The sequence below is a fragment of the Elephas maximus genome, chromosome 16, assembly GCF_024166365.1.
Source record: "Elephas maximus indicus isolate mEleMax1 chromosome 16, mEleMax1 primary haplotype, whole genome shotgun sequence".
NCBI lineage: Eukaryota > Metazoa > Chordata > Mammalia > Proboscidea > Elephantidae > Elephas > Elephas maximus.
The window spans coordinates 73,149,746-73,164,536 of NC_064834.1; the positions used below are offsets into that span (position 1 = coordinate 73,149,746).

At 41.9% G+C, this 14,791-nt stretch overlaps 1 protein-coding gene across 1 annotated transcript; it reads right to left on the reverse strand.

The window, feature by feature from the left end:
• Positions 1–1,310: 1,310 nt before the first annotated feature.
• Positions 1,311–14,146, reverse strand: CUZD1 (CUB and zona pellucida like domains 1). The gene is made up of 9 exons (XM_049855347.1): positions 14,065–14,146; positions 12,292–12,442; positions 10,151–10,365; positions 8,606–8,756; positions 7,918–8,135; positions 7,294–7,466; positions 5,857–6,248; positions 4,436–4,704; positions 1,311–1,740 (listed from the first exon to the last, which is right to left on the reverse strand). Exons 1-9 carry the CDS (start codon positions 14,144–14,146, stop codon positions 1,574–1,576), a joined length of 1,818 nt encoding a protein of 605 aa, XP_049711304.1. The 3' UTR covers positions 1,311–1,573.
• Positions 14,147–14,791: the final 645 nt, after the last annotated feature.

Here is a 14,791-nt window from a genome sequence, read left to right on the forward strand (position 1 = left end):
TTCCAACTCAGTTCAAACGCACCAGCTGCTCCACTGAAGAAAGATGTAGCAGTCTGCTTCCATAAAGATTACAACCTCGGAAACCCTGCGGGGCAGCTCTACTCTGTCCTATATGGTCGGTATGAGTCGGAATTGACCCTACAGCAACGGGTTAGCCTGACACATTTGTTAATTCTTCTGGTGTTACACCGTTTGCCTGATGCCCTTCTGCGTGCCCACTGTCTGGCCAGAGGCAGACGGTCAGTCAGTTTCTGATGGAGGGGAGGTAAAGGGCCAGGGGCCAGAAGTTGTGCTATTTTTCAATACTTAATTTGATTTGCCCATCCTAACTAAGTTTTTAAGTGTTTTCATGTCAGGTTAGAGAAGTTTGCGGTACTTCAACTTAGGTTGTGTGGGTGAACAAAGAGGAAACTCAACAGCATGGCTGGCTGGGAAAGTACTTGGAAGATCTACACAGAATTTTTTTTTTTTTTTTTTTTTAACGGGGAAGATTGTTTCGATTTGGAGCTAGAAATCAATCAGTCCCCTAAGGACTTGTTCCGTGAGGGTAGAGATTCTATCCTATTCCTCACATATTCTCTGCATACTCGATATGTGTTTACAAATAAAAGAGAATGTGTTTGGGCATTCAGGAATATGGTTGTCTGGTGTGGATGTTTATTAGAACCAGAAGCTATGTATGTTGTTAGGTGATGCCGTAAAGTTGTATTGTTCACCTAAGATAAAGAACTGGATGAGGTTGTGTGGCACCTGTAAACTTCATTCGCATCGGGGTCTTTAACAATATTTGTTCAGCTACAGTAGCTAGGAAAGTGTAAATCAGAGCTGGTTACTCCTTGTTAGGACTATTACTTTTGGCTTTGGTGTCTCATGGCAAATGGGAAGAGCAATGTTTTCTCTCATTAACCCAGAAACTGTGCAGAAATTTCTCCTTTTATAGTCAGGTTCTTCTTTCCAAACCCCTTTTCTGAGATGTTTAAGGTATGACATGCTGAGAGTCTGCATTAAAGCATTAAGGCATATGAACAAAGATTTCCATTCTCTCTGTCACACTTTAGTTTCAGAAATTATAACTATTGTGTACGTTTCAAAAGGCAGCATGTTTGCATCTAGAAAATAAATACATCTAACTCTAAAGACTATCCTTAAGCAAAAACAACCTTTTCCCTGTCACCTAACACTTGATTGGACAGTAGACTCAAACATACCCACAATCATGAAGATAGCTCAGGACTGGGCAATTGTTCATTCTGTTACACACAAGATCAACATGAGCTGAAGCCAACAAACAACAACAACAGCATCTGCTTAAAATGTTTTATGTTTGGGAAAAGGGTGTCCTTAATTCATTTAGTACTCAGTTCTTTAAAATGGAAGCTATTTTACATGTTTGTTCATTTCAGTCATCCTGCAAAGGTGTCGTACTCTATGAAACACACTCTGAGCTCGGTGACGAGAGGACCCCTACATCACTTCATCAGGCCCTTCCTAATTTATTCACAGCGTATGTAGCCATGAGGTGGCATTTCCTTTGGCGTTCAGGAGAAATGGTCTCAGTTAAGGCTGAATCCTGTTAGTAGTTCTGCAGCTTCTGGTACTTGTAGGCTGTTCTTCGATTTACATAATGCCTCACTATGACAGCACCCACAATCACTACATTCAGAACAAGGGCCATGAATGAAAACAGATGCAGACTGTTGAAAGGCTGATTCGGAGATTCTTCTGCAGGTAACTGAAATCCTGTAATTGGAAACAGGATGAAAACCATTTTTAAAAGAAAGTATTTACTAGCATTACAAAATGTTAGTAAACTTGTAACATTGCTACATACCCTACAGGAGCCCTGGTGGCGCAGTGGTTAAGCTTTTGGCTGCTAACCAAAAGGTTGACAGTTAGAACCCACCAGCCACTCCACAGGAGAAAAATGTGGCAGTCTGCTCCCGTAAAGATTACAGCCTTGGAAACCCTATGGGGCAGTTCTATTCTGTCCTACAGGGTCACTATGAGTTGGAATCGATTTGTCAGCAATGGGTTTGGGGTTTTGGTCTACATGCCCTATGACTCATATGCACGAATTAATGTATGAATTAATGCCAGCACGACATAGAGGAACTGTTGTCAAATATTGGAATTAGCTTATGTTTACATTTAATTTTAAGGACAAAATGTCCTTAAATTTATTTCTGTCTTAAATGGGTGACTAAGTTTGATTCCCTGACCCAAGGTGAAAAACTTTTAAAATTCGAATAATCAGAGACATAGGGTATATCAATGGTCAGCACTCCCCAGTGTTGTCAAAATATATTTGATCAATGGGGGGATAATTATTATATTCCCTTGACAAAGGAAAAGGATACTTTTCTATCACGTATGAAATACGTATAATGACTTTCATTCACAAATTTTCAACAGCTATCTACAGCTGCATCATTTGAGCCTTTTTAGTGTCTGTTTTTCTAAGAGTTACTAAATTTAACTTTTTGTTCTTTTTTTTGCCCATGTAAATAATTTGCTCCAAACCAGAATCATAATCCTTAAAAAAAAAAATTTTTTTTTTCCTTCATAGTCCATGCAAATAATAAGGAATTAAAACAGGGGTCATAAGACTCTTTTATAACAGCATCGTTTTCACTTAAAGATAAATTCTTATAGATTGTTCTTATATAATTGTGACCTTATCCTAAAAAAAGTGTTAGGCTCAATACATTCAATACCAGATACTTGAGTCACATGGAGAAAACGACTCATCAACTAGCGAGCACTTAGTTCTCACTCAAGAGCAACCTGGCAGAACTCAGATTCCTATTCTTTTCAAATAAGCAGGATTCCACAATCGATGACTGCCCTGACAGGGAGCAAAGCAGAGGACCCCTGAGGGAGCAGGAGATCAGTGGGATGCAGACCCCAAATTCTCATAAAAAGACCAAACTTAATGGTCTGACTGAGACTGGAGGAATCCCGGCGGCCATGCTCTCCAGACCTTCTGTTGACACAGGACAGGAACCATCCCCGAAGACAACTCATCAGAAATGAAAGGGACTGGTCAGCGGGTGGGAGAGAGACGCTGATGAAGAGTGAGCTAATTATATCAGGTGGACACTTGAGATTGTGTTGGCAACTCTTGTCTGGAGGGGGAATGGGAGGACAGAGAGAGAGCGAAGCCGGCAAAATTGTCAAGAAAGGAGAGACTGAAAGGGCTGACTCAAGAGGGGGAGAGTAAGTGGGAGTAGGGAGTGAGATGTATGTAAACTTATATGTGACAGACTGATTAGATTTGTAAACGTTCACTTGAAGCTTAATAAAAGTTATTAAAAAAAAATAAGCAGGATTGTCCTGTTATTACAATATTTTTTCTGTTTTAAAAATAACTTTTTTCCCAAAATATGTGAGTGCGTTGGATGCTAGTTCATTATATGACTTACTCGTTAAGAGTCCATTGCTTTTTTGTGAAGATCTAGATGGGATCAAATTGAAAATAGGAACTCAAAAGATTAGATAGGAAATTTAGGGAACAGTGAGCTTATGTTAATGGCAGAAGAAAACTCAGAAAAGGAGGGTGAGAATGGTTGCACCACTCAAAGGATAGAATCAGTGTCCTCGAATTGTACATGTAGAAATTGTTGAATTGATATATATTCTGCTGAGTATATTCTCAACAACAACAAAAATAAAATTAATTATTTTAAAGGAAAAAAATACATTGCTTTCAATTCTGTTATCTGCTGTGGTGTCTATGATAAGAAGTCAGGAAGCTAAAGACAACTTTTAGAAAACAGGATATCAAAAAATTACTAGTTAATAATATTCTTAATATATACATGATTTGTGAATTATCAACTGATTGGAAAAAATGAACTCTACTAAAGCGGTTAAGAACTAGGCTGCTAACCGAAAGGTCAGTAACTTGAACTCACTAGCTGCTCTGCGGGAGAAAGACGTGGCAGTCTGCTTCCATAAAGATTACAGCCTTGGGAACCCTATGGGGCAGTTCTACTCTGTCCTACAGGGTGTCTATGAGTTGGAATTGACTCGACAGCAATAGGTTTGGTTTGGTTTTAAACTGTTAACTTACTTAGGGCTTCTGTAAAATCTATGTTAAACGAGTTGCCATTGAGTCGATTCTGACTCATGACAATCCCATATGTGTCAGAGTAGAACTGGGCTCCACAGGATTTTCGCTGGCTGATTTTTCAGAGGCCTCTCTTTCAGGCCTTTTGCCAAGGTGCTTCTGGGTAGACTGGAACCCCCAATGTTTCGGTGAGCAGCTAAGCATATTAACAACTTGCACCATGCAAGGACTCCAAAACCTTTATTACAAACCCCTAAATCTAAAGTGCGTGTGTAGGAACAACTATATTTGAGCAGTATTTAATGAGCCATGACATGGAGCTCCTTATAATATGTTGTTATATCACAAAAAAATCTTTTCTGTTACCTGAATTTCCACTTGCACCTCGATCCCTTTTCAGACGAATGGGACCTATGATTGAATCAGTCTTCCATTTGTATGAAGAAATGTCTCGTTTTCTTCTAGAGACACAGCCTTGGTTGCAGCGAGACTGAGGGTCATTACTATCACATATCAGAATTTTACACTGGAGATAAACAGAGGTCAGACTTCTCAAGAATTTAAAGGCGTTAAACTGGAATCTTCCATAGTGTCCAGATAAGGGATATACTTTACAAGTCTCATCTTCACTACATCTGAAACAGGATTTATGAACAGGCTTAGAAGATGCGTGGAAGTTCAGTCTATTCAACATTAAAAAGAGAAGATACAAGTTTCCTCTGAACTGTCTAATTTGTGGATCCAAAAACCTCTCTAGAAAGACAATGCCTTTAGCTCAGAGTGCCAATAACCAAACCAAACCCACTGCCGTTGAGTCGATTCCAACTCATAGTGACCCTATAGGACAGAGTAGAACTGCCCCGTAGAGTTTCCAAGGAGTGCCTGGCAGATTCGAACTGCCGACCTTTTGGTTAGCAGCCCTAGCACTTAACCACTACACACCAGGGTTTCCTAGCTCAGACGACAGTGAGCAACAACTATGGATATGATCCTTGCATGTGATAGCAAAGCTCCCTTCTAGCTCTAAAATTCCAAGTTCATGTGAATTGATTGGAAAATCAATACCTGTGTATTGAAATCCAAACATCTTTCTTTATATACTTGCTGTTAATGTATCAGCATGGTTGATGTAGTTAAAATCCATCAGTTATTAGGAAAAAAAGAGAAAGTTTCCTTTCAAAAAGAATTTTTTTTTAAAGAATGGCACAGAGGTTTTACTAATGACATTGTGTTTATGTTCTAAAGATAGAACGAATGAATTAATCTTCTGAGCTTCTGCTGAAAATGTGAAAAAAGCAAAACATAAAGCCTTCTTGACAAAAAAATTAATTTGTTTCTATTAGCAGGTGGTTTGTAAATACACTTAAAATTCTAGTGGATATGGGCTGTAGCAATAGAATTTGTTTTAATCTGTTGTACACGGCAACTATTTTATAAAATGAATAAAATAAACTTAATAAAGTTCCATGGTTGTCGTACTAGGAAAACTTCATATATATGAATTATATACCCCCAAAACCAAAAACACAGTGCCATCGAGTCGATTCTGACTCATAGCAAGTAGAACTGCCCCGTAGGGTTTCCAAGGCTGTCGTCTTTACAGGAGCAGACTGCCACATTTTTCTCCTGCAGAGGGGCCAGTGGATTCGAACCACCAACCTTGCAGATAGCAGCCGAGCACTTAACCACTGTGCCAACAGGGCTCCTTAAGTTATACACACACATACAAATATTGGTTTCTTAAAATCAGTAGTCCTGAGAAAGGTGTATCATACATCAGTACATACCCGCTCCTGATGAGGTCATAGGTGGGAGATGCGAGGTCAGAAGTGGGAGAGGCTCGGCAGGTATCAAGGAGCACCACCAGATTTGGATCTGAGGTGTGTAGGCTGGCTTGGACAAAAACAGTTTGGTTCAAAAACACATAGTACGGTGACTCAACAACAGGTTTTTCAAATGAATTGGATTCAAAAAAAGCCAGGCTCGTGTTATATTTGCCCAGTGCATTCTGATTTTGTATTATGTCGTCTTCTGTCACGTACATGATCTCCAGGGTCGAGTTATTCTCCATCTCACACTTCACAATTATCTGGAGACTTTTCTGACGGGTTATCACTGCAGAAGTCGACAACGGAGTAAGAGTGACTATATTCGTGTAAGTAATTGAATGGTCTTCTGCCTGCAGAACAAGATGGAATCCAAACCCAATTTCAACCCCAGTAGAACTTTATAGCATAGATGTGAATAACATTTATAGGTAGGGATGGTTTTCTTAAATCGTGAGGTAACAGCTTTCATGTCAGAATACCATAAACCTTAATTTCGTTTTATTTAAGAAAAATTCTCGGAAAGAGTTGAAGTAAGATGAGAGATTCTAGTTGAATTAGAAGGACTTGAAAGTAGAATTGGAAAGAATTTTTTTTTCTGTTAGGTTAAAATCAATTTTGACTGCCTGGCACATGGTTAATATTCAATAAATTGTAGCTATAAATAAACTATATTATAAAGCTGGATATAATATATGATGACATCTTAGGTGCACTACACAGTTGATGATGCTCTCTGTAATACATAATATATGGCATGTGTCATTTAATCAAATGTCTCGGGGCTACTTCCAGATGCTGCCCTGAGTCACCAAGGGCCTCTTCCTGAAGCTTAGGGAATAGGCCAGAGAGGCAACTTCCTCCCCACAATTTGCCCTGCACAAGCACCTGGGAATTGTCCACCAAGATAAAAATCAAAATAAAACAAAGTAAAAAAAAAAAAAAAAGACTTTTCAATTAAAAAAAAAAAAGTCAATTCTGAATGTAAATTCTCAGCCTTATAAAGGTTCTAAGCCCTAAAACATATTACCTTCCAGGGGAAGAAAAAAAAAAAAACCCACTGTCATTGAGTCGATTCTGACTCATAGCAACCCTGTAGTACAGAGTAGAACTGCCCCCATAGGGTTTCCAAGGAGCACCTGGTAGATTCGAACTGCCGGCCTTTTGGTTAGCAGCCGTAGCTCTTAACCACTGTGCCACCCTCCAGTGACCCTGAAAATTACTGCCATAATTTGGCCATTGTGTGTGACTGAGTGTGTGCACATGTGTGCACCCACACGTTTAACATATGTTAAGTCACTGAGATTTAGGGGTTAAAGCAGCTAGCAAGCCTTAGCTTGATCAACACAATACGTATTTGGCATTTGATCAAACCCAGTTATCAGTGTTTCAGTTTACCTTTTTGATTGTACCACATCCATCAAGAGGGATAGAAAACTCCACAACATTTGATACTTTGGGTCTGCAAGTTGGGTCAATAAGCTGTAAGTTATTCTCATTATAGTTAAACGATTCCAGGTAGGATTTACTTAGGATAACTCTCATCTTGTCAGAGAAGCAAGTTAAAGATGCTGTCAAAAAAAAGGGGTGGGGGGGGAATCATGTTTATGCAGTTAGGAATTTGGGGTCTTGGAAAGGTATCTGTACAGAATATATAAAAACTAAAAACCTAGTTTGCCAGAAACTGTAATACAAAGCATTAAACAGCAGAGCAGTCGATCCACTCTTTACAATGTTCACTGTGACTTCATTTGCAACTAGACACTGTGAATCTTAATATTTCAATTATGTCTTTGCAGGTGGCATTAAGGAAAAGAGTTCATATTTTCTACAAGTTTTTTCAGGTTAATAAAATCATGATCTCTTCTATTAATCAATGCACGGAACTGATTATGCTTCAGATTAGGAATACATTTCAAAGCAGATGTGACAGGCTTGCAAATGGGGGTTGGTTAAGACTTAAGGAGCAGTTTATATACACACTCTTCAGAAAGCTCAAAGCAACTGTAAAATGTAACTTACTGGTGTTGACCTCTTCTGCGTACACTGAAGTGTAGGAGGCAGAAAAGCCCCGGTAGGAGTTGGCATAATCTGTAGATAACACGACAGTCAAGGAGTCTGAGGAGGACTCAAAGGTGGGCTTCGTGAGGCCACAGACTTGTGCGATCAGGCCAGAGTCCGTGGAGGAGCCATCGTAAACAGCAATAAAATCAAATCTGCAGTATGCATCTGTTTCTAGGCTAGGGAATTACAGTCTCCGGTGAAAAAGCTTCCAAATCAGTCAAACTCTGTTTTCTATAATCCCAACCATCCCAAAGCTTAAGTGACTAAGGATTTTTCTTTACAATGATAACCAAAATAAACCTGTTGCTGTTGAGTCGATTCCTACTCATTGTGACCCCACAGACCAGAGTAGAACTGCCCCATAGCATTTCCAAGGAGTGGCTGGTGAATTCCAACTGTAGCTCTTAACCACTACGTCACCAGGGTTCCTTTACAATGATCTCAGGTAAATGATGGTAAACTTGGGCCTTTGCCAGTCCCTAAAATGTCCTCAGGGTCTTCCGAAATAGTTAACTTAGTTCAGTGCGATAGTACTGGTGTGTCCTTTATACGCTGATGCCTTTAAAAGTGCCCATCCTTGTGAGCAGGCATTCCAGCTGGGCCAACTACATTTGCTCAAACAGTAGAGGGAGGCTGCAGTACTTACAAAATCTCTTTGAACTCTAATTTTATCTTGTAACCTTTCTCCACGTTTATGTGCCACACGCAATAGGCCAGTTCAGGATGTGGCTTTGGGTAGTTGGGGCTGGTGAAGGAACCTTCAAAGGCATCCAGGTAGCCCCCGCAGTCTGGAATAGCTGAAGGGGAGGTGAGGGAACCAAGAATGTAAATCAAGATAAAGGCTTCTTTGAATTTCTGTCTTGCACATCAAGCTTAACATGTCTCCCCTTTGAGGATTATCCCACCTCCCTCTTTCCAATGGCAGGGGTGCGGATATGTTGAGGTTCTCATCTGGTCGTTTCTGTCAGTGCAGCGAGTAAGTCTGCATGTGGCTGCTGGATGCCTCACCAAAAGGTGGGGCTGAGTGAGATAAGCTCTATCCCAGCTGTGGAACTACCATTCCAGGCGCCTCCTCATTCAGCTCCAGCCTCCCTTCCCAGTCCCATAGGCCACTACCACAGGACCCTGATCCACTGTTCCATCCAGTCTTTCTTCTCTGTCTTCTCAGGCTTTTGCCTCCAGCAGGAGGTTCTTCCTCACTGACTCCCATCTCTCCCTTTCCAAGTCACACCCATTTTTCAAAGCCCAGCCAGATGCTCCCTTCAGAAATCCTCCCTGGGTCCCTCCCTTTTCCCCCTGGAAGTAGGAAGCTCCTGGAGAAACAATACTGAAGGCTCTTTTTAAGGAGATGAGAACCAGCCCAGACTGGCTAAAGCACAAGATGCATGTCAGGCCGTGGCTGGAAAGGAGGCTTGAAGAGGTGGCCTGTGGCTGGCTTGGAAAGCTCCACTCCAGAGATTTGACAGCACCAAGGTCTCTCTGTGGAGAGCCATCTATGAAGTCTAACCAGGAGAGTGACGTGATCAGATCTGCACCTTGGAAAGAAAACCAAAGTGGAGCTTTGCTCATGCACTTGGGTGGCAATAGGACTGAGGTGCTGTGGGTGCAGAATGGGGTAACCGTGGCCTCTGTCTGCCTGACAGTCTCAGATTTCAGATGTGAGGTCAGCAATTCTCACTACGAGCTCCCTAGACAATTTTATTTGTCCGAATCACCTGGGGGGCTTGTTAGAAATGAAGGTTCCACAGCCCCAACCCAGATCTAGTGAGACAGACCAGAGGAAGGAGTGGTCACTGAATCAGCATTTCAAAAGATCTCAGGGTCATTACCAAACAGGCTGAAATCAGGGAGTGTCTGCTTTGGGCTGTAACACAGCCCACCTCGATATGGGGCTTTCTGATCAGTTCCGTCTGCCTCAGCTGGGAGGCTATTAGACATGCAAGTTCATCGGCTTCACCGCTATAAACCTGAACCGGAATCTCCATAGTTTGCACTCAGGAATCTGTGATTTAACAAGCTCCAGGGGATTCTTACACCCACTCAATTTAAAGAACCTCTGTTCTCACAAGCAGAGACGTCTCTGAGGGAATAGTCTCAGACTCAAGATACCAATACCCCAGGGTGATGAGTGTATAAGCTTGCTTGCTTGCAGGAGATGCTCCTGAAGGTTTGTGTTTAAGTGAGAACTTACACGTTCCAGAAGAGAAGAAGTAGTAGAAAAGAAAGACAGATCTTTGAATGACTGTGGAGTCAGTGATTATTTGAAACGTGAGTGTGTTGGATGATGATTCAAATACGGGAACGAAGTCATTTTTACTGCAGACCTCCCCTAGCAGAGGCCCTGCGGTAGAGGTCCCATCAAACACTTTGATGTTTTCACTTTCACAGCTTCCGTCTGGATCCAGCCTATGAGACAGAGTACAGCGGGGGCTGAAGACACTAGCAAAGGGGGTTTCTCAGCAAGAAGTCAATGGCTTACATTGGTATTGCAATTTACAAAGTAGGGACAGATCTGTTCTTATTTAAACCTCTCAGACATGATCTGCTACCACCACCACCACCCACAACGTCAAACCACACACCATCCACCACTTCCTGGCTCAGGAAGGTGAACTGCTTTGCCAAAGTCTTGTAACAGGTAAATGGTGGAGATGGGGCTAGAACCCTGGACTGCATTCCTTCTCCCTCTTCCCGTCTCTCCTGTTCCCTTGCCCATGTGGCTCTTTGGTGTAGAACTTTATTGTTGACAATTGACCCACTGTGGCATTTAAAATCCCAGGCTGCTGGAAGGTGAAGTATCTCTTCTTCCTTTGCCACCTTTCTGAAGGTAAAGCAAACCTTGGCATCTCCCCAGTTGTCCTTCCTCCCTCACATCCCCACTTCCTCCTCCCTAAAGATGGTCCCATGCCATGCATTGCACAGGGCAGCACAGGAGTTTAGTTTTTGGCCCATTTTGTCAGGGTCTCTCAAATGCCCTCAAAGGACATACCTCAAGGAGGCTTAGAGGAACACACACAAGAGTATATGAAAAGCCTGCATTGGCCTTCCGCCCTAATCACTCATGTGCTGTGTAACTTCGGACAAATGATTTAACCCTTCCAGACCTCAGTTTTCTGGTCTGTAAAATGGAAATATCATGGCCTGCCTCATACTCTTGTGTGAGGTTTGTAACATTCTGAACGTGAAGCACCTACCGCAGGCCTGGCACCCAGGCAGTGTCCAGTAAATGCTCCGTATTAAATTCCCCCTCCCTCACTTATCCCATGCTTTTGTTCTCTCTTCCTCTCTCCCTACACAGCAAGAGTCCTGTACATGTTTCTAGCAGCTCTGCCATTCTAGGAAATTTGAAAGTTCCCTTCTCTCTGTTTCCTTGAGGGCCTCTGCCAACTTCATTGGTACAGAGCTGTGGTTCTCCAAGTGTGGTTCCCAGACCGTCAGCTTCACCTGGGAACTTGTTAGTGCAGGTTCTCAGGTCCCACCCACACCTATTGATTCAGGGACTCTGGGGGTGGGTCCAGCAATTGTGTTTAACAAGGGCCCCAGCTGTGTCACCGCTCACCCCAGTCTGAGGCCCCTGGTATAGAATAGAGTAAGGGGCAGGCTCTGGAGCCAGCTTGCTTGGACTCAGTTCCTCTCCCACTTATATTAGTATGTGGCCTTGAGCACGTAAAGTGTGAAGTGGCTTTTCTGGGCTTTTGAGTCTGTTGATGGGGAATTAGGTTGCATCTATCCCAGAGGGTTGTTGTGAGGATTAACTGAGTCAGTTCTGTGAAGCCTTGAGAGAGTTTGTTGGAGTTCCATGCTTGTTCTCAAACTTGGCTCACCCTGGGATCACCTGGGCACTTTAAAAACTACTTAATGAATCTGCGATTCTTTCAGAATACAATGCTTAAAATTTAAAGGAAAATACTGATGCCTGGCTCCCACCCCAAAGATTGTTATCTAATTTTATGGGGTGCAGTCTGGGAATCCAGGTTTTGGGAAGCTCCCCCTGCTGGTTCTAGTGCACAGCAATGTCTGGAACCACTAGTTTAGTGTTTAAGGCCTAGAATCTGGAACTAGATTAGCTGGGTACTAATCATGGTTATTTCACTTACCAGCTGTGTGACCCCAGACAAGTTCTCAACCTCCCTGTACCTGTGATGCTAGCACCAACCTCGCAGAACCTCTGTTAGCCTATGCCAGGCAGGGCGTAGCCATCAGCCATTGTTATCACCATGGTTGGAGTTGTTACTACTACCTGCAGGAGCAGCCTAATTCTTTCCACAGAGACTCCCCGATGCCACCAGAGAGTTCACCCACCCTGGTTAGAGGTCCAAATGTTCTACTTACTGGACGTAGGAAAAGATGATGCGAACACTCTTGTTTTCTGGCCTTTCTATCGTCCAGGTGCAGTTCTCATCGGGATTGAGTTGCAGGATCATGGCATTGTGGACCTCACTCATGCTGGTGCCTCCCAGGCTGGCTGTGCAGTTCGATTTACCTGGTAGAGAGCACGGTTGGCACTGAGGAAAGCAGGTGCCCCTCCACCCTCAGTGACTGGGCTTCTACCTCCCACGTGCAACTGCTGTGGAAAAGAGTTTGGCAATTCCTCAAAAGATTAAACATAGAGTGACCATATGACCCAGCAACTCCACTCCTAGGCCTACAATGAAGAGAAATAAAAAAATATCGTTCACAGAAAAACTTGTACATGAATGCACATAGCATTCATAATAGTCAAAGAGTGGAAACAACCCAAATGTCCATCAACAGATGAACGGATAATGTGGGATAGCCAAAAAATTGGACCATAAAAAGAAACAAAATACCGATATATGTTACAACATAGAAGAACCTTGAAAATATGCTAAGTAGAAGAAGCCAGTCACAAAAGACCACATACTACAGGCAAATCTATAGAGACAGAAAGTAGATTACTAGTTGCCTAAGACTGCAGGTACTGGGTGAAATACGGAACAACTGTTAATAGGTACAGAATTTCTTTCGGGAATGATGAATAGTCAAACTGATAGTGGGGATGGTTGCAGAACACTGTGACTATACTAAAAACCATATAATTGTACACTTTAGGTGAGTTGTATGCTGTGTAAAATATACCTTAATAAAACATCTATTTAAAAAGAAGCTCCAATTGAACGTGAACAAAAAACCACTTCAACACTTACAAAAAGGGAACTTCTTTGAAGCTTAATAATTCCACTTGTAAAGGAATTAAGCTTTTATTTCTCTTTCTACTCCTTTCAGCAACAGTCTTATTAGTCTTCTCTATTAGTACTATGTTCGCTAGTAAGAAATCAGAAAGCAAAGGAAAAATTCATCCAATTATCCCATCCATCCAGAAACAATCATTGTTAAGGATCTGCTGTAAATACCTTCCAACCCTTCCCTTTTTCTTTTGCCTTTCCTCAGAATGTTTGCTTCTAGACGTATTTAAATGCATGAATGTGTATATTTTCAACATAAACACAATCACATTGTACAAATTTCAAATCATTTTCTTTTTTCTAATATAGATCTGGAGCCCTGGTGGTGCAGTGGTTAAGAGCTCAGCAGCTAACCAAAAGGAAGGCAGTTCAAATCCACCAGCTCTTCTTGGAAACCCTATGGGGCAGCTCTACTCTGTCCTATAGGGTCGCTATGAGTCAGAATCGACTGGACGGCGATTGGTTTGGTTTGGTTTGGTTTGGTGTAAATCAGGGCATCTTGCTTATAGATCAATTTTTAAAAACTGTCACAGAGTATTCCTTTGAATGGATTTACCATAACTTACATAACAAATGCTGGATATTTATGTTATTATGTTAATACACATACTTGTACATATGTCTCTGTATGCTCGTATGATTATTTCCTCAAGATAAATTCTTAGAAGTGAAATCACCTGGTAAAATTCCATGTGGTTTTTGTATTTTTACATTTATTGTCATATGGCCCTGAATAAAATTAGTGCTAATCCCATCTCCTACTGGGATCATATAAGAATAATATTTTTCTCCATATTGGGGCCATCAGTGGATATAGAAATATTTTAAATTTCTAGCAGGGGCCTCTAGAAGGAAAGTAATTCTGCTTTAATTGAAAAATCTGATTTAATTTTCTTACCTTCAGACTCGGTCAAACTCAACTCTGCCAAATATGATGTAACCAAAACGGCCAAAAGGATGAGTCTTCTTACAACCTCCATCTTTATAAGTGGCTGGAAAGCCTCAAGGGCTTGCAGGCTTTTATACTTCTCTGTGTTTCATAATTATCTGGTTTCATAAGCTTCCCGCTGACCTCTAGGGAAATGTGTCAGTTCCAGCCACATGAGGGGTAGGTTTCTGTGAGAACCTAACAGCTGTGTGGCTGGCTGACATTAGCAATCCCCTAAGAGCTAGTGTTCGTGCTCCCCACTCCTTTCCAGAAGGTTTGCAGGCAGTACCATGGCTAAAGCTCATTACCAGGAGTTTCCCACATGATAGACCATGATAAGCACATACTCACTCATGGGATTGACCTGGAGTTGGGCCTTTGCTGTACTGTTGGATCAGATCATAAATGGGGGGGCATCACTGGCACCTTTAAGCCTTAGCCCAGATAAACCCCACTGTTGTCGAGTTGATTCCAACTTATAGTGCCCCTATAGGACAGAGTAGAACTGCCCCCTAGGGTTTCCAAGGCTGTAATCTTTACAGAACAAACCAATCTGTCTTGGAAGAAGTACAGCCAGAATGCTCCTTAGAAGCGAGGATGGCAAGACTTCATCTCACATACTTTGGACATGTTATCAGGACAGATCATTACCTGGAGAAAGACATCATGCTTGGTAGAGGGTCATTGAAAAAGAGGA